At 36.4% G+C, this 21,403-nt stretch overlaps 1 protein-coding gene across 10 annotated transcripts in view; it reads left to right on the forward strand.

Moving 5' to 3' along the window:
* The window catches only part of ATRX (ATRX chromatin remodeler), a 281,986-nt gene that overhangs the window by 228,110 nt on the left and 32,473 nt on the right, over nt 1-21,403 (forward strand). For all 10 annotated transcript variants that reach the window (XM_043897152.1, XM_043897156.1, XM_043897154.1 and 7 more), the window contains 3 exons: nt 6,797-6,905; nt 17,186-17,363; nt 18,721-18,915. In XM_043897152.1, the coding sequence (XP_043753087.1) occupies nt 6,797-6,905; nt 17,186-17,363; nt 18,721-18,915 (482 nt within the window). The remainder of the gene's footprint in view (nt 1-6,796; nt 6,906-17,185; nt 17,364-18,720; nt 18,916-21,403) is intronic.

A 21,403-nucleotide genomic window follows, 5' to 3' on the forward strand; every position in this document is an offset into this window, starting at 1 on the left:
CTAGTGGCTGTGAAAAGGTATCTCATTGTGATTTTGACTTGTATTTCCCAACTCGATGGACATGAGTTCGAGTAAACTCCGGGAGTTGGTGACAGACAGGGAGGCCTGGTGTGCTGTGATTCATGGGGTCGCAAAGAGTCAGACACGACTGAGCAACTGAACTGACTGACTGACTGACTAAGTGACTAATAATTTTGACCATTGTTTCATGGCCATTTGTATATCTTCTTTGGAAAAATGATTATTTGGGTCCTTTGCTCATTTGAAAGACCTTTTTTTAAAAAAATTTTTTTTTTTAAATATTCTACTTAGGAGGCTGTTTTCAGATATATGCTTTGTAAATATCTTCTCTCATTCTTTGGGTTGTCTTTTCACTTTCTAGGTAGTATTTCATTTTGATGAAGTCTAATTTATATTTCTTTCTTTTGTTACTTATGCTTTTAGTGTCATATCTAAGAAACCATTGCCAAATCCAAGTTCATGAATATTTACTCCTATGCTTCCTTCAAAGAATTATATAGTTTTAGCTTTTATAGTTAGGTCTTTGATGCATTTTGATGCATTAATTTTTATATATGCTATGAGGTTAAAGATCCAACTTCAGTCTTTTGCTGTGGCTATCCAGTTGTCAAACACTATTTACTGAGAAGACTGTTCTTTCTCCATTCATCGTTTCTGGGCACCCTTGTTGAAAATTAGTTGACCAAAGAGACAGATTTATTTTTTGACTCCCCAAGTTTTGTTCCATTTATCTATATGTCAGTCCTCATGCCAGTAGCACATTGTTCTGATTACATTTGCTTTGAAAGTAAGTTTTGAAAGTGTGATTCCTCCTACATTGTTTCTTTTCAACATTTTTTTTGGGGGGGCTATTCTGGATCCCTTGCAATTTCATATGAATTTTAGAATTAGCTTGTAAAGTTTACAAAGAAGTCAGCTTGAATTCTGATAGAAATTGCATTGAACTTGTAAGTTCATTTTAGGAAGTATTGCCTTCTTAACAATATTAAGTCTTTTGATCTATGAACATGGGATGTTTTAACATTTACTTAAGTCTTGAATTTCTTTCACCAATGTTTTATAGTTTTCACTGTATGCAGTTTGCATTTCTTATGTTAAATTTATTTTTTTCTTTTTGATAATATTATGAGTGGAATTGTGTTCTTTCAGTTTTGAATTTTCACTGCAAATGTATGAATTAAGTTTTGAATATTAAATCATTTATTAGTTCTAGTAGTGTTTTGTGGATTTTAAAGGATTTTCCTTATGTAAGATGATGTCATCTGCAAATAATGGTATACTTCTTCCTTTCCAATATGGATTACTTTTATTTCCTTTTCTTGACTATTTCCCTCGTTAGAACTTCTAGTACAGTGTTGAATTTATGTGACATAACCAGACATCCTTTTCTTGTTTCTAATCTTAGAGGGAAAGCATCTGATCTTTCACCATTCTGTATAATGTTATTTATATTTTTTAGTAGATAGCATTTATGATGTTGAGGAAATTCTCTTCTATTTCCAGTTTTTTGAGTATGTTTTTCTTATCATGAATGTGTATTGAATATTGTCAAATGATTTCTTTGTTGTCTATTGAGATGATCATGTGGGATTTTTTAAAATTAATTTGTTAATTTTTTATTTTTCTCTGGGAATAATTTATTCTTATATACCTTAAGATGTGGAGTTTCCCACTTGGCTCAGTGGTAAAAGAATCTGCCTGCAAATGCAGGAGATGTGGGTTGGGGAGATCCCCTGGAGGAGGAAGTGGCAACCCACTCCAGTATTCTTGCCTGGAAAATCCCAAGGACAGAGGAGCCAGGTGGGCTCCAGTCCATGGGGTTGCAAAGAGGAGAACACCACGGAGTGACTGAGCATGCATACACTTTAAGATATATCCTAAGACTTTTAAGCTTTTAATGTTATTTAAAAATTAAACAACTAAGGATTTCCCTGGTGGCACAGTGGATAAGAATTTGCCTGCCAATGCAGGGGACATGGATTTGATCCCTAGTCCTGGAAGATTCCACATGTGGTGGAGCAACTAAGCCCATGTGCCACAACTACTGAACCTGCACTCTAGAGCCCACCAGCTGTGATTACCAAGCCTGTGTGCCACAACTACTAAAGCCTATGTGCCCTAGAGCCTGTGCTCCACAACAAGAGAAGACACCACAATGAGAAGCCTGCATGCTGCAATGAAGTGTAGCTGCAACTATAGAAAGCCCACACAAAAGCAACAAAGACCCAGCACAGCCAAAAATAAAGAAACACATCCTATTTGTGGGAATCATTAATACAGTTAGATCATTTATTCCAGAAATCCTTAATATTTGAATCTTGTTTACAGTCCTTAGAACATAAACAAAATTTGACTTGATGAGACATACTTTGTTCCTTTGTTTGTTTTAGTCTAAATTCTCAAAGGAATGGATGTGTTAATTTTTCTAATGGAAATACAGTTGGTTTATAACTCTATTAATTTCAGATTGGGTCTCTGATTTGGCAAGATCCCCTGGAGAAGGAAATGGCAGCCCACTCCAGTATTCTTGCCTGGAGAATTCCATGGACAGAGGAGCCTGGTAGGCGACAGCCCATGAGTTCGCAAAGAGTCGGACACAACTGAGTGACTAACACTTACACTTTTATACAGCATAGTGATTCAGTAGTTTTGCAGATTATCCGCCACTAAAAGTTTTATAAAATAATGACTATTGTTCCCTGTGCTATACAATATATGCTTTTTAAAAAATCTATTTTATACATAGTAGTTGGTATCTTTTAATCCCTTACCTCTCTCTTACCCTTCTCCTCTGCTTCTCCCCCTTGCTAACCACTAGTTTGTTTTCTGTATCTCTGAGTCAGTTTCTGTTTTGTTATATACCTTTGTATGGGTAATTTTTTGTATTTTACATGTAAGTGATACAGCATCTGTCTTTTCTCTATCTGAATTATTTCACTAAGTAGAATATTTCCTAGGTTCATCCATATTGCTGAAAATAGAAGAATCTAAAGTTATGACCAACCTAGATAGCATATTAAAAAGCAGAGACATTACTTTGCCAGCAAAAGTCCATCTGGTCAAGGCTATGGTTTTTCCAGTGGTCATGTATGGATGTGAGAGTTGGACTGTGAAGAAGCTGAACGCCGAAAAATTGATGCTTTTGGACTGTGGTGTTGGAGAAGACTCTTGAGAGTCCCTTGAACTGCAAGGAGATCCAACCAGTCCATCCTAAAGGAGATCAGTCCTGGGTGTTCATTGGAAGGACTGATGCTGAAGCTGAAACTCCAATACTTTGGCCACCTCATGCGAAGAGTTGACTCACTGGAAAAGACCCTGATGCTGGGAGGGATTGGGGGCAGGAGGAGAAGGGGATGACAGAGGATGAGATGGCTGGATGGCATCACTGACTCGATGGACATGAGTTTGAGTAAACTCCGGCAGTTTGTGATGGACAGGGAGGCCTGGCGTGCTGCGATTCATGGGGTCTCAAAGAGTCAGACACAACTGAGCGACTGAACTGAACTGAATATTCATGTGTCTGTGTTTGTGTGTATGTGTGTGTGTATACCACAAATTCTTTAATCATTTGTCTGTTGATGGACTTTTGAGTTGCTCCCATATCTTGACTACTACTGTGTACATTGGGATGCATGTATGTGTTTGAATTAGTGTTTTCAGACTTTCTGGATATATACCCAGGAGTGGAATTGCTGGATGTTGCTGCTACTGCAGCTAAGTCGCTTCAGTCCTGTTCGACTCTGTGCGATCACAGAGATGGCAGCCGGCCAGGCTCCCCCATCCCTGGGATTCTTCAGGCAGGAACACTAGAGTGGGTTGCCATTTCCTTCTCCAATGCATGAAAGTGAAAAGTGAAAGTGAAGTCGCTCAGTTTTGTCCAACTCTTAGTGACCCCATGGACTGCAGCCTACCAGGCTCCTCCATCCATGGGATTTTCCAGGCAAGCATACTGGAATGGGTTGCCATTGCCTTCTCCATGCTGGATGTTATGGTAGTTCTATTTTTAGTTTTTTGGAGAAACTTCCATACTGTTTTCCATAGTGGCTGAACCAATTTACATTCCCACCAACAGGGTTAAAGGGTTTCCTTTTCTCCACATCTTCGCCAACATTTGTTATTTGTAAATTTTTTGATGATAGCCATTCTGGCAGGTAGGAAAGGATATTATGGTTTCATTTGCATTTCTTTAATAATTAGTCAATTACTAAATTAAAAGATGCTTGCATCTTGGAAGAAAAACTGTGACAAACTTAGACAGCATATTAAAAAGCAGAGACATTACTTTGCCTACAAAGGTCCGTCTAGTCAAAGCTATATGGTTTTCCCAGTGGTTATGTATGGATGAGAGAGTTGGATCATAAAGAAAGCTGAGTGCTGAAGAACTGATGCTTTTGAACTGTGGTGTTGGAGAAGCCTCTTGAGAGTCCTTTGGACTACAAGGAGATCAAACCAGTCAATCCTAAAGGAAATCAGTCCTGAATATTCATTGGAAGGACTGATGCTGAAGCTGAAGCTCCAATGCTTTGGCCACCTGATATAAGGAACTGACTCATTGGAAAAGACCCTGATGCTGGGAAAGATTGAAGGCAGCAGGAGAAGGGGACGACAGAGGATGAGATGGTTGGATGGCATCACTGACTTGATGGACATGAGTTTGAGCAAGCTCCAGGAGTTGGTGATGGACAGGGGAGCCTGGTAGTCCTGGGGTCCCAAAGCATCAGACATTACTGAGCAACTGAACTGAATAATAGTGATGTCAAACATATTTTAATGTCCCCGTCACTCATACAGTTTCACTTATCTCCCATGATAGTAAGGTCATGCTTAAAATCTTGCATGCTAGGCATGAACCAAGAATTTCCAGGCATCCAAGCTAGGTTTAGAAAAGGCAGAGGAACCAGAAATCAAATTGCCAACATTTGCTGGATCATAGAGAAAGCAAGGGAATTCCAGAAAAACATCTACCTCTCTTTTATCAACTACACTAAAGCCTTTGACTGTGGGTCATTATAAACTGAAAAACTCTTAAAGAGATGGGAATACCAGACCATCTTACCTGTTTCCTGAGAAGCCTGTATGCAGGTCAAGAAGCAACATTTAGAACCCTCTATGGAACAACTGATTAGTTCATGATTGAGAAAGGAGTGTGACAGGGCTGTCTGTCACCATGTTTACTTAACCTACATGCTGAGCACATCATGAAGAATGCCGGGCTGGATGAAACAAGCTGGAATCAAGATAGGCAGGAGAAACATCAACAACCTCAGATATACAGATGATACCACTCTAATAGTAGAAAGCAAAGAGAAACTAAAGAACCTCTTGATGAGGGTGAAGGAGGAGAGTAAAAAACCTGGTTTAAAACTAAATATTAAAAAAGCTAAGATGATGGCATCCAGCCCCATTATCTTGTGGCAAATAGAAGGGAAAAAGGTGGAGGCAATGACAGATTTCCTCTTCTTGGGCTCTAAAATCAGTGCGGATGGTGACTGCAGCCATGAAATCAGAAGATGATTGCTTCTTGGCAGGAAAGCTGTGACAAACCTAGACAGTATGTTGAAAAGCAGAGACATTACTCTGCTGACAAAGGCCCATATTATCAAGGCTATGGTCTTCCCAGAGGTCACATACGGTTGTGAAACATGGACTGTGAAGAAGGCAGAGGGCCAAAGAATTGATGCCTTCAAACTGTGGTGCTAGAGAGGACTCTTGAGAGTCCATTGGCCAGCAAGGAGATCAAACCAGTCAATCTCAAACGAAATCAACCCTGAATACTACTTGGAATGATTGATGCTGATGCTGAAGCTCCGGTATTTTGGTCATCTGATGCAAACAGCTGACTCATTGAAAAAGTCCTTGATGCTGGGAAAGATTTAGAGCAGAAGGAGAAGAGGGCATCAGAGGATGAGATGGCTGGATGACATCACCATTTCAAAGGACGTGACCTTGGGGAAACTTCCAGAGATGGTGAGGGACAGGGAGGCCTCGAATGCTGCAGTCCCTGGGGTCATAATGAGTTGGACATGACTGGTTGACTGAACTACAACAATGCCCATCTGTATGTCCTCTTTGGAAAAAATATCTGTTCAGGTCTCCGTGTTTTTTGATAGTACTGTTTGTTGATATTAAGCTGTATGAACTGTTTGTATATTTTGGATATTAACTCCTTGTTGGTCATATCATTTGTGGATATTTTCTCCCATTCCATGGATTTTCTTTTCATTTTGTTAGTGGTTTCCTTTGCAGTGCAAGAGCTTTTAAGTTTAATTAGGTCCCATTGATTTATTTTTGCTTTTATTTATTTCACCTTAGTAGATCATAGAATGTTTTTTGGCACATAAATAAGTATTCAGTAATTATTTGTTCAGTGAATGAATAAATGCATTCTATGTCTTTGGTTTTTATCTGTTTAGTATCAACTTGTTAATAACAAAGGGGGAAACCTGGTCATTTTTAGACTTAATTAAAAAGAATTTTCATGCAGCTTAATTATATTCTTTTGAAAGTTTTATAGGATTCTAATCAGGGATGAAATTTACATGTAAGTGAAATAGCTTTGAGAGTACCTTTGCTGTTCAATATGTGTTAGAAGGAAATCTGTGGTGAATTGTACTAGTAATACAATGAGTTATCTCTTGAATAAAAATTTGTCTTGCTCTGCACATAGAGTATATATAAACAGCTCTTAAACGGCAAGCAAAAAATAAAAATCTTTTACTACTATGATAATATATATATATACATATCTTTTTGGTTTTTTTTGTTGAATTTTCAGGTGAAGGGAAGTGGCTCAGAAACATTGACTATTACCGTTTAGATGGCTCTACAACTGCTCAGTCAAGGAAAAAATGGGCTGAAGAATTTAATGATGAAACTAATGTGAGGTAAGAAGCATTTTCTGAATGTATAATTTTTAAAAAATCATTCTAAATGTGCAGATAATAAAATTTACTCTTTTATTGTCTACTACTGTAATTTTTGACAAATACAAGATAAAGTCCAGATATAAAATGGTTTCATCATCCTTTAGGAAATTCACTCATGGGATGAAGTTTGTAGCTTTTTGAATCTTACTTTTTTCACATAGCAAAATGCATTTGAGATTCATCCTCATTACTGCATGTCAATAGTTAGTTCCTTTTCGTTTTTGAGTTGTATTTCATTATAGTATTTTGTTGTGTGGGTATAAGGTTTGTTACCATAGTTTTCATTGTTTGAATGTGTTCATTGTATGGTTGAGTGGTTTGTTTAACCACTTCTGTTTGAGAGACCTTGGAGTTGCTTCCAGGTTTTGAAATTAAAATTGAAGCTGTTTTAAAGATTCAAGTGTAAGTTTTGTGTGACCGTAGATATTTGTCCAAGTGAAATGAAAATCTAGGAGTGCAGTTGCTGGGCTACATGGTAAATTTATGTTTAACTTTGTAGGAAACTGCCAAACAGTTTTCTGAAGTAATTGTATAGTTTTGCATTCCCACCAGCAGTGTATGAGAGTTCTAGTTGTTCTACGTCCTTGGTATTATATTTAAAAACAAAGATTTACCCATTCTAATAGGTGTGTAATGGAACCTTACATGGTTTTAATTTGCATTTCCCTAATGATAGTTGATGAGAAGCATTTTTTCGTGTGTTTATCATCTTTGAAGACACAGCTGTTAAAGTTAAGAAGGTATTCTTGATCTCTTTATTATAGGAATTTGAATAATATACTTCAAACCACTGTAGGTAGAGGTTGTGTTATATATGTGTTACTGATGTTGCTTTTAACTGTTAGCAATTAATACACTTGAACTGAATTTGTAAGATAAAAATTTATGTGTATATGTACATATAAATATTTGCACACACATGTGTGTGTATGAAAACATTGCCTTTAAGAAAGTAATGAAGAGATGGGGTTAGCTTTTTCTTAACTTATTGTTTTGTATTGGAGTATAGCCAATTAACGGGGCTTCCCTAGTGGCTCATGTGGTAAAGAATCTGCCTGCAATGTGGGAGATCCAGGTTCAATCCCTGCTTTGGGAATATCTCCTGGAAAAGGGAATGGCAACCCACTCCAGTATTCTTGCCTAGAGAATTCCATGCACAGAGAAGCCTGGTGAGCTACAGCTCATGAGGTCTCAAAGAGTTGGACACGACTGAGCAACTAACACACTCACACATAGCCAATTAACAGTGTTTCAAGTGGACAGCAAAGGGCCTGATGAGATTAGTTGAATGAAAGGATGGCTGAGATATGCCTTAATAAATGCTTTAAAGTTTGAGAGGTAGTCTGTTGTGTGTAAAACATGTTTTAATTTTAGCAGAGTCCTAAACTATGTGTGTGTGTGCTAAGTTGCTTCAGTCGTGTCTGACTCTTTGTGACCCTGTGGACTGTAGTTTGCCAGGCTCCTCTGTCCATGGGATTCTCCATGCAAGAATACTGGAGTGGGTTGCCATTCCCTCCTCCAGGGTATCTTTCCGACCCAGAGATTGAACTTGCCACTCCTGCATTGCAGGCAGATTCATTGCAGGTAGCACACTGAGCTACCAGGGAAGCCCGTCCTGAACTACACTAGGGTTATAACTAGGGAAATTCCAGTTAGACCATCAGTTCAGTTCAGGTCAGTCGCTCAGTTGTGTCCGACTCTTTGTGACCCCATGAATCGCAGCACGCCAGGCCTCCCTGTCCATCACAAACTCCCGGAGTTTTTCTCAGAACTCATGTCCATCGAGTCAGTGATGCCATCCAGCCATCTCATCCTCTGTTGCCCCCTTCTCCTTTTGCCTTCAGTCTTTCCCAGCATCAGGGTCTTTTCCAACGAGTTGGCTGTTCTCTACTGTTGAGCTCATCTCTTGAGGTTTTTTTTTTTGTTGTTGTTGTTGTTACTGTATTTTTCAGTTCTGAGATTTCCATTTTGTTCTTCTGAGTTGTGGTATAATTCCTAATTCTCCACCTGACTTCTTCTGATACTAACCCAGTAGCAGGGGAGTGGGTTTTCCTTACAACCACTTGGTGGGAATGGATATCCTAGTTCCCTACAAGGTCTTCACTGACATTGCTGGATTGATGAGAGGACTTTGTTAACTCAAACTTATCTGACACTATTTTGGCTATGCCTTGTTGCAATTAGGTGAGGATAGAAGCTTGGGCTTCCCACTCAGCCTTTAGTGACGAGGGTGAAGGTACACCACATTTTGTCTATACTGTTTGACTGGAGTCGAATGATTGTTGTTGTAAAGTTTTCTCTCTTGCTGGTCTGTCCCTTTTTTGGTCCTTTTGCTAGAGAGCAGGCTTTTTGTGGAGATTTTGATAGCACCCACTGGTGTTTCCAGATCGCTAAGTTCTTTAGCACTCAGTCTGGGATATACAAGGCAAAAAGAAAGCCTATGAATGTCGCTGCTATGTTATGTGTTAGGTCTCAAGCCCCTGTGCTTCCTTCTCACTTTTAAGAAACTTCTTGTTTGTTTTATATATAGTATCCAGGCGTTTTAGCTGTATTTATGGTGGGAAGTAGGACTTCCCAGGTGGTACAGTGGTGAAGAATCTGCCTGCCAATGCAGGAGACGCAAGAGACACAGGTTTGTTCCCTGGGTTGGGAAGATCTCCTGGAGTAGGAAATGGCAACCCACTGTAGTATTCTTGCCTGAGGAATCACATGAACAGAGGAGCCTGGCAGGCTACATTCCATAGGGATTGCAAAGTTAGACATGACTGAGTGACTGAGTGTGCACTCGTGTGTGCACACACACAAACACACACACACACACACACACACACACACACACACACACACACGGTGAGGAATAGGGAACAGCACGTCTATTTTATCTTCCCAGAATTAGAAGTCCAAAGATTACACTTTTTCAAGAATTTTATCTTTTAGTGAACATATAGATTGCTTATGTTGTGTGTATGTCTAGAAGTGGGATTGCTAGGTAATAGGTATGTGCATGTTCAGCTTTAGCTTATACTGCCAAAACATTTTTCCCAAATGGTTGTACCAGTTTACACTCCAGCTAGTAGAGTATGTGTTTCATTTTGTTATCTGTCCTAATCATTGCTTGATGTCAGTTTTCATTAACCCATTGTCATAGATATATAGTGATAAGACTTCATAGTCTTTTAAAAAGTATTTATTTATTTGGCTGCACCAGATCTTAGTTGTGGCATACAGTATCTTTCTTGTGTTATGCAGGATCTTTCATTGCATGGCATAAACTCAGTAGTTCCAGTTTGTGGGCTTAGTTGCCCTGCAGCATGTGGGATCTTAGTTCCTGGACGAGGGATCGAACTTGCGTACCCTGCATTGCAAGGTGAATTTTAACTGCTGGACCACTAGGGAAGTCCCAAAGGTTCATAATCTTGATCTGTATTTTCCTGATAACTAATTCCAAGTAGTTTGTAGATTTAAATATTGAAACTAAAGCATAAAGGTTTTAAATGGCAATAGCACAGAGTATTTTCCTGATTTTGTAGTAAGAATTTTTTTGTAAATGGGACACACAAAGTACTGACCGTAAAAGGAAAAATTGATAAATTGAGCATGATTAAAATTAAGAACTTATATTCATCAAAGGCATTTCATGCTAAAATGAAAAGGCAAACCATAAGCTAGGAGAAGCTATTTTCAATAAAAAGGATTCAAAAAGGACTCTTATCCAGAATATGTAAAGAATTCTTAAAAATCAGAATACTAAACCAGACAACCTCATTGTTAGATAAGCAAAAAGCCTGGAAAAGACTTTACAAAAGATAATATCCAAATGACCAATACACATAGAAAAATGTGATCATTTTTATTAATCATCAGAGAATACAAGTTAAACACATGTTTGTCAAAGATGCAAAAAAATGTTTCAATGAAGGGAAGATAAGCTTTTCAATAAATGGTGTTGAAACAATGGGGCATTCATAAGCTGAAAACAAACCTTGAACTAAGCCTAACCCCCATTCAAAAATCAAGTCAAAATGGATCCTAAATCTAAGTGTAAAAATTATATGTAAGAAAACATAGAAGAAAGTCTGCAGGAACTAAGATTAAGCAAAGATGTCTTAGCTGTGACACCAAAAGCATATAAGCCATTAAATAAAAAATCAATGATTGAACAACCAAAATTAAAAACTTTTGTCTATGAGAGACTATGTGAAGAAGAGGAAAAGACAAGCCACCAACTTAGAGAAAATATTTGAAACTGCATATCTAACAAAAAACTCATATGTAGAATATATGAAGAATTATCTAAATGTAACGGTAAGAGAAGTTGTTTTCTTCAGTTAGAAAGTTAGTCAAGGACTTAAACTTACGCTTCACTAAAGAGGATCTATATCTGGCAAAAGAAAAGAAAAGAAACACAAGAAAAGATGTTCAACGTGACTAGCTAATGGGGAAATGCAAATTAAAAACACAAGATTCCATTTCATATCTATCAAAGTAACTAAAAATAAAAAAATAGTAGTACTGCCAAATGCTGGTGAGGTTGCAGAGAAACTGGATTTCTCCTGCAGTGCTGGTGAGAAAATGAAATAGCACAGCCACTCTTCCTGAAAAATAGGTATTTTTTTTAAACTAAACCATCAAACATTTACTTAAGCATAAAATCCTGCAGTCACAGTTTTGGAAATTTATGCCAGAGAAGTGAAAACTTTCTATGTGAAAATTTTCACATAGAAACCTATACACCTCTTTATTTGTGATAACCAAAATCTGGAAACAACCCAAGTGTCCTTTAACATGTGACTGGATAAACAAATTGTGATATCTCCATATAATGAAATACCGCTTAGCAGTGAAAAGAAATGAACTGTTGGTAATGATCCAGACAACAACTTGGATGGATCTTGAGGGTATTATGCTGAGTGAAAAATGCCAGTCTCAAAAAGTTACATATTATATGATTCCATTCATATGGTATTCTTGATGTGAGAAAATTATAGTGATAAAGAGCCCGTTAGTGGTTGCCAGGGATTAGGGTTAAGGGGATAGTGTAAGTACTAAGGGATAACATATGGGAGGTTTTTTGTGGTGATGGAACGGTTCTGATTCCTGCTTGTGGTAATGGTTATATGATTCTGCATATGTGATAAAATTTCATGGAGCTATACACCAAGCAATAAAAATATGTATAAAAACTGGTGAAATCCAAATAAAGTCTGTGATTGAGTTCATAGTATTGTACCAGTACCCATGGCAGTTTTCTGTTTTTGACAACATACTGTGGCTATGTAAGTTGTTGCCATTTGGAAAAGCTGGATGAACCAGTACACAGGAACTCTTTGTACCACCTTTGCAAATTCTTGTGAACCGTAACTATTTTTTAAAGGTTATACTTTATTAAAAGACAATACCATGAGTTATCTAAGATCTGAAACATTTGAATTCTCATTCTCTGCTGGCGGGAATGTAAATTGGAATGACCACTTTGGAGAACTATTCAGTTTTAATAGTGCCATGTATATACCATGTGATCCAGCAGTTCTTAGGTATATACCTAAAAGTAATGCTTGCAGGTTTTTAACCAAAAACATACAAAAATGGTTTATAGCAACACCATCCAAATATGGTTCATATTTTAATTGTGTCTTAGTGTGTACCTTAATACTAAGAAAATCTAAAAATATCCTGGTTAAGTTTAATTTAGTATGGGCTTACATATTCCAGACTGAATAATATTAAAGGTTAAAGAGTTGTAAAATAATTCTTGATACTGGTTTAGTCACTTGAATCTCTGTTTCTTTTTCTTTTGAGGACAAAATTACACGTTTGCTTCCCACTTGTATGCCTTTAAAAACCAAAATATGTCACTGACTACATCTTTATCATGTAAATAAGTACCTCTATTATTGCAAACTAGACTGTATTACAATTGTTTATATGTCTTTTTTTTTTTTTTTTTGTAATTAGTGGTCTCCTTTAGTGCAGTTACCAGGTTTTTTTTTTTCATCTTTTGTATTCCCAGAGTAGTTCAGTACTTGAAATTGATAGCAGTTTGATAAACATGCTTATTAAACCCATTCAACTCTTCATTAGTGGATAGAGTACCAAAGAGTTTTGAAGTTCTCTCCTCGGTTTTCTCGTCTTATGTATGTGTGTTTTTAACCCGCATAGTCCATACTGTTTTATATGCTTGATCCTTTAGCTGGTGTGGAATAGATCTAAGTAACTGAAGTAATTTTGGAGCAGCATTTGCCCATAAACTTTTAAGTATATCCACTAATTAAAGAAAGCACAGTTCATTCTCTGTAATGAGTATGTTTTATAGATAAGTATAAAGAAGAAAATAATGATCATCATCCTAGTGACCAGAGGTAACCACTGTTTTAGCGTTGTATGTATGTATGTATATGTTTTGTTTTCTAATGCAGTTGCAATTATACTTAATGAAGTTCCATATCCTGCTTTTTTCCCCCACATAACGTAATATTGTAGTTTTTTTCCTTTCTTTCTTTCTTTCGGGCCACACCACATGGCATGCAGGAATTTTAGTTCCCCAGCCAGGGATCCAACCCATGCCCCCTCAGTGGAAGCATGGAGTCTTAACCACTGGACAGTCCCTATATTGTAGATTTTTATGGTAATGTACCTTGTTGAATAGCCAGAGTGTAAGTTAGTCTTCTGTGTCATACTCGTTTTTTTCCCCCAAACTTATGCCCTTGTAAATAACACTGTGATGAACATATATTCTTGCATTTCTGGTAATTTCTATCATTTATATTCCTAGACATGTGATAGCTCCAAGATGATATAAAACATGACTAGTACTGCAATTCATCTTGTACCAGAATTTTTTTAAATTATCAGTTTGTTCTTATTAGTTAAATTTTGAGCTTCTTTGCATTCTGGTTTATAATACTATACCTATAATAGGTATGGAATTTTAGTTACTAATTTTCTGTCATGAAATTGTAGAAAGCAAGGCTTGGTGTATAATGGCATTTTGTGGAGATTGTTGAGAGCCATTTTATTCCAGAGTTTTTCTCAGCTGTCAACAGTAAACAAATTGTATAGTCATCTAGTGAAATATTATGCAGCTACCAGGGCTGATGTTTACTAAGAAATTTTAGAAAATGCTCATAATAGAAACTGTATATACAGATACTATATTATCTTGGCTGAATAAGACAAAAATGTATACACTTGGAAAAAGAAACCTATAGGAAGTGTACTATGCTTTGAATGGAGATTGTTTCTATGGAGTAGAATGGAATACTTTTTTTTCTTTAAACTTGTTTATATATTTTTAAAATGTTATCTCTGATCTTTTAAAATTAGATTTCTGTTTATATCAAATTAATATATTTACATATATAAAAATTAGTCTGTTGACCAACCTCTTCCAACTCATAACCTCCACACTCCGCAGATAACAGTTTCAACTCTTAGCAGTTCTTCTGGTTAACATCAATAAAGCCGTAAAATCTTATTTCATGTACTCTTTTATTCTATTTACATATATCATTTCTACAATTTAAGGTGGCAGTTTACTCATATGCATATACATACTTTTCCACATTCATTTTCTCAATACCCTTTTCCTTGGTATTTGCCTAAATCAGTTTGGAGTGTTTGCTTAGTTGTGACTATGTAAATAAATATTCACAGTTAAGCCATTTAAAATACTATGATTACTTTTCCTTTTTTCCTGCACCTGTTCATTTTTGTTGAAGTAATGGTTTGTTTTTACCATTTGCTTAGTTTTCTTTGACTATTGCTAATTCATTCCCAAATTCTCTATAGAAATATAAATTCTTGTGTTCCAGTGTAGCAGGTAATCTATCAGTTTTGTTTACTTTTTTCTTGAATACATTCTTCCTTGAGCCCTCTGTCTTCTTGATCCTGTTTTTGTTACCTTGTTGTTGTTCAGTCACTAAGTCATGTCTGACTACTTACGACCCCATGGACAGCAGCACGCCAGGCTTCCCTGTCCTTCACTATTTCCCAGAGTTTGTGCAAACTCAGGTCAGTGATGCCATCCAACCAACTCATCCTCTTGCCCCCTTTTCCTCCTGCCCTTAGTCTTTTCCAGCATCAGGGTCTCTTCCTGTCATGTGGCCAAAGTATTTGAGCTTCAGCTTTGGCATCAGTCCTTCTAATGAATATTCAGGGTTGATTTCCTTTAGAATTGACTGGTTTGATCTCCTTTTTGTCAAGGGGACTCTCAAGTGTCTTCTCCAGTACCACAGTTCAAAAGCATCAATTCTTTGGCACTCAGCCTTCTTTATGGTCCAACTCTCACATCTGTACCCTTCCCTGGTGGCTCAGATGGTAAAGAGTCTGCCTGCAATAGAGGAGGCCTGGGTTCAATCTCCAGGTCAGGAAGATCCCATTGAGAAGGGCATGGCAACCCACTCGAGTATCCTTGCCTGGAGAATCCCATGGATAGAGGAGCCTGGTAGGCTACACCACTCGAGTATCCTTGCCTGGATATTCCCATGGATAGAGGAGCCTGGTAGGCTACAGTCCATGGGGTCGCAAAGAGTCAAACATGATTGAGCAATTAACACAACGGCAACTCACATCCATACATGACTACTGAAAAAACCATAGCTTTGATTATACAGAAGTTTGTCAGCAAAGTGATGTCTCTGGTTTTTAATGCGCTGTCTAGGTTTGTCATAGCTTTTCTTCCAAGGAGCAAGCGTCTTTTAATTTCATGGCTACAGTGACTGTCTTCTGTGATTTTTGAGCCCAAGAAAATAAAATCTGTCACTGTTTCCACCTTTTCCCCATCTATTTGCCCTGAAGTGATAGGACCAGATGCCATGTTCTGTGTTTTAAATGTTAAGTTTCAAGCCAGCTTCTTCACTCTCTTTCACCCTCATCAAGAGGCTCTTTAATTCCTCTTTGCTTTCTGCCATTAGAGTGGTATTATCTGAATACCTGAGGTTATTGGTATTTCTCCTGGCAATCTTGATTCCAGCTTGTAATTAATCTAGCCCAGCATTTCATGTGATGTACTCTGCATATAAGTTAAATGATCAAGGTGATGCTACACAGTATTGACGTGCTCCTTTCCCAGTTTTGAACCAATTCATTGTTCCATGTCCAGTTCTAACTGTTGCTTCTTCACCTGAATACAGGTTTCTCAGGAGGCAGGTAAGGTGGTCTAGTATTCTCATCTCTTTAGAATTTTCCAGTTTGTTGTGATCCACACAATCAAAGGCTTTAGCGCAGTCAGTGAACCAGAAGTAGATGTTTTTCTGGAATGCTCTTGCTTTTTCTGTGATCCAGCCATTGTTGGAAATTTGATCTCTGGCTCCTCTGCCTTTTCTAAATCCATCTTGAACATCTGGAAGTTCTTGGTTCAGGTACTGCTGAAGCCTAGCTTGAAGGATTTTGAGCATTACCTTGCTACCATGTGAAATGAGCACACTTGTATAGTAGTTTGAACATTCTTTGGCATTGCCTTTCTTTGGGATTGGAATGAAAACTGATCTTTTTCAGTCCTGTGGCCATTGCTGAGTTTTCCAAATTTGCTGACATATTGAGCACAGCACCTGTTACCTTATACCTTGCATCTATCTAACTTCTGTTTATGTTTGTTACATCATATTGCAATTGCAGGGCTTCCCTGGTGACTCAGTGGTAAAGAATCTGCCTGCCAATGCAGGAGATGTGAGTTCGATCCCTGGTCTGGGAAGATCTCCTGGGGAAAGAAATGGCAACCCACTCCAGTTTTCTAGCCTAGAAAATTCCATCAACAGAGGAGCCTGGTGGGCCGAAGTCCATGGGGTTGCATAGAGTCAGATAGGACAGCTACTTAACAACAATTGTAATTCTATATCAGCCACCCCTCCTACACTGAGCTCCTTGAGCAGTGTCCTTCATCTTGATATACTTAATGCTCATAACACTACTGAACACATTTTTTGAGTTGTACATAAATTTTCTACATTTACTGAGAAATCTATAAATAAATATCTTGAATACATTGTAAACATGTGATTTCTATATTTATCTTTATTCCTACATCAGACTATCTCATTTTATAGCACTACAATTCTTTTGGGGCACATAAATCATAACGCCAACTCCTTAGACTTGTCCTTTTCTTCAGTAAGCAAATAATGAATTCTCTGAACTCATGATTGTTCAAAAAACTGCCTTAGGATTAAAAAGTCATATCATAAATAAAATATCTATGAATCACTCATCTCTAAACATTTATTCTGTGTTTTCATTTTCAGAGGGCGATTATTTATCATTTCCACCAAAGCAGGATCTCTTGGAATTAATCTGGTAGCTGCTAATCGAGTGATCATATTTGATGCCTCTTGGAATCCATCTTATGACATCCAGAGTATATTCAGAGTTTATCGCTTTGGACAAACTAAACCTGTGTATGTATATAGGTTCTTAGCTCAGGTAGGCTTATAATTTATATTCTTTTTCATATTGAAAGATTGGGTGAAACTGACAATATTTTTGAAATTCAGAATATACATGCATTGTAGAGAGGCAAACAAATTTGAAAATATCATTCTTGTTCTTAAAGCAATATAAGTTAATTTTGACCTCTCATGATTTTCTGTTTTATAGTTTGTCCATGTCTCTAATTTCTCAGATTGAGATGAATTTGCATAGGTATACAGATTTAGCAATTTCATGCTAGTTTAAGAAAGTTAAACTTTTATAATTCATTTACTTACTATGCATAGAAAAGCCAGTAACTAAATCTAATTTGCTTATAGATGTGAAGGTCAAATGATCATTGTTTTCAGTGGCACCAGATGCTCTCTTAGTTTGAGGAGTGTGGTTATAATTAGATATATTAATATATATAAATTTATATATATATAAAATTATAATTTGTATTAATTATAAAATGAATAATGTATTAGAATAACAAAGAATCATTACAAAGAATATTTAATATTTCTAGTCAAGAATATTAATTTCCTTTAAATATAAACTCAGGTATTAAGAAACAGAAACTGAAATTTAAGGCAAATAAATGAAATCAAAGAAGTGGATGTGGTACAATGTTATACAGGTTTATAGAATCAAGTTGCCCTTTTAACTGTTACATCTTCTTTGGGAGCAGATGCTACCTTCTCTACCATCCTTCAAATCTGGGCTTCTCAACCAGAGACTAGGTTTTATTGGTAGATCTTTGGTCATACATAAGAGTACATAATATAGTTGGTAAACTACACTGTAAACTCTTTCCTGTTATTTAAATTAAGACCTCCTTTCCATTCTACTTCAGAGTGTTATATAGAATATATAATAGGTATGACATTGTAGTTAATTTTTTGTCCTGAAGTTGTAGAAAGTAAGACTTTACATAAAGTCAGTTTATAGTGATTGTTGAGAGCATGTTATATTCCACTGAAAAAGAATTAAACTGCCGTGTTGGATTCTTACATCAATAACTCCCTAAAATTTGATTTCATGTACTCTTTTATTCTGTTTACCTTGGTATCTGACTGCTCTCGTTCTTTCACCAAGTACAGAAATATATAAAGCAATACATGAATGCATACTGGTCAGAAATTTTAGGATGATTACCAGTAATATAGTTTTATTTCTCATCAATATAAACTACTCTGAACAGGAAAAAAAATATCTCATGAATGAAGCAACATTGCTCATAAAATTTGCTTCATGGCAGTATATTGCTATCAAGTTTTGCTATTTCATATTAACCAATAACTATATTTCTTCTTGATTAAGTTTCATGTTTACAAAATTTGTGTATTGTTCATTCTTTTTCACGAAGGGAACCATGGAAGATAAGATTTATGATCGACAAGTAACTAAGCAGTCACTGTCTTTTCGAGTTGTTGATCAACAGCAAGTTGAACGTCATTTTACCATGAATGAGCTGACTGAACTTTATACTTTTGAGCCAGACTTGTTAGATGACCCTAATTCAGAAAAGAAGAAGAAAAGGGATACTCCCATGCTGCCAAAGGTAAACATCTTAGAATATTAGCTTAAAAAAAAAGCTTAATATAGATCAAGGAAATTTTATTACTACTATGAAAGTTATTCATCTGACTAAGGCTATATTTCAGAATTCTTCAAAGAGAATAAAATTGTATTTAAATGAGAGATCAGTTCTCCACATAGTACCACAAAAGATAGTATAATCTGAAATACATATTTTATGCCAAATAAAAAATTCAGCCCTGCAGAAAAGGATTTCTGAGTAGAAACCTTAAAGACATAGTATGGTTCTCTTTTAATAATCTCCAGTAGAGGGCATACATAATTTTAATAATTACATATGTGATTTGTCTCTTCCTTAGCATTTTTTGTTGTCATATAGCAATTAAGAATCAGCAAATAAGTGTCTCTTACTTGATATTTTTCACTGTCATAACACAAGACTTTCATACTTGGAAAAGAGACCTCTCTCGTTTTATAGATGGAGAAACTTAGTGTCAGAGGCATTCAATGACTTGCCAAGCTCTCAGCTAATAAGTGACAAAGCCAGGAATAGTATCTACATCTTTCTTCTGGTCCATTGTTCTAATAAGAGCCTATTATACATAAGAGAAAACCATATGTGTATATATATATATTTAAACCTATTCTGATTATCTAAAACATCATTTTAGGGGGGATTATAAGGGGAGGTTCTTTTCCTATTGTCTTGGTTTCGAATTTAAGCATGTAAAGTTCCATGTAGCTGTTAAGAGAATTGGCAAAGCAGCTAACAGGTTAGTGTCACTTTACCAAAATCACTTCAATCATTTGTAAAAAAAAAAAAAAATATTCAACAGTATCTGAGTTCTTCATATGACTGGACCAGTTTCATTTAAAAAGGTAATAGGAATAAATATTTTTTGAATGTTAATATAAATCAGTGATTTCTTCAGTTAATTCTCAGTGTACATATGTCAGTTAAAGTAACATGAATATTAAGCATTTGGGAATATTTTAATGACCTTTGTCTATATTAGCAAATATTTTGTTTTTGTCTTTTTTTTTTTTGAATGGCCGAGTTGTGCAGCATGTGGGACCTCAGTTCCCCAACCAGAGATCCAACACATGCTCCCTGCAGTGGGAGCATGGAGTCTTAACCACTGGACTGCCAGGGTAGTACCAGTATTTTGTTTTTCTAATCAGTGAGCTGTTTTTCCACTTAAAGTTCACTCGTGGAGCATTTAGGAAAGCGTTTTTGTGACAGTCTCTATCAAATCTTTGATAATAGCTTAGGGCCTCATGGGCTTCCGTGGTGACTCAGATGGTAACAAGTCTGCCTGCAATGTAGGAGACCCAGGTTCAGTCCCTGGGTCAGGAAGGTCCCCTGGAGAAGGGAATGGCAACCCACTTGAGTATTCTTGCCTGGAGAATTCCATGGACAGAGGAACCTGGCGGGACAGAGGGTCCATGGGGTTGCAAAGAATTGGACACTACTGAGTGACTTTGACTTGACTTCACTTTGCTTAGGGCCACACGAAGGTTAAATCTGTCATTTTTATAATACTTTAAAGAATCATTTCAATTTCCATGTTATTGAATATTAAATTGATAGCAGTTTGGCTTCCTTTCTTAATTATATAACAGAATGTGAGTAGGGATCTTGAATAGTCTTTGGAAAATTTTCTGTGTACAAACAGGTTTGTATATCTTTAAAAACACACAAACTCAAATGGACTCATACCATACACACTCTTTTGAACTTGCTCTTTTCACCTAGATGTTTCTTGTAGATCTTTCCATATTGGTACATATACCTCTACTTAAAAAAAAATTGCATAGTGTATACTTGCCTTGTTTTATTTAACTCATATCCCTTTTCTATCAGGTACTTAATTTTGTGTGACAAAGAATATTCTTTTAAGGACTTGCACATATTTATGTTTATAATTTTAAAGATAGTGAAGTTCCCCTTTTCAGTTGACTTCATGTTTAATTAGCATTTTTCCTAAAATTACACTTAACTTCAATTTTTTTGAGAAATAGCCCATGATTAGCAATATTTCTCATAGGAAGCCACCATTCCAATTTGTAAAGGGATAGTTGCTTTGAAGTTATTTGTTATGTGGTAAATTTCTGATTGTAGGAAATCTGTTTAATTTGATAAACATTTGCTGATAATTTGATGACTTTGAAGGGTGTATTTAAAAGAACAAGACAGGAAAGAAATGCTATTTAATTGTTAGAAGATGTCCGGAAAGAAACCATCTGTTTTATAACTTGGCACTCTGAGTTGTGAAAGGTGTCATGTTTTTTCATCTAGATTTTACTTACTGTGTTTTGTTTTTAGTGCTATGACCCTTTGCCCAAGAAAAAAAAGTAATGCTACTTTAATGCAAAGTGCTTCAAGTCTCCCACGGCTCTTCCCAAGAGGAAAATAATAGTTAACTTACTGGGTTTCTTACTCTGCTAAATAATTTTGTTCAGATTATTTTTCTTAGTCTAGCAGCAACTAAAAAGCTGATAGTGCTGTT

This window comes from Cervus elaphus, chromosome X (assembly GCF_910594005.1).
Source record: "Cervus elaphus chromosome X, mCerEla1.1, whole genome shotgun sequence".
NCBI classification, from domain to species: Eukaryota; Metazoa; Chordata; class Mammalia; order Artiodactyla; family Cervidae; genus Cervus; species Cervus elaphus.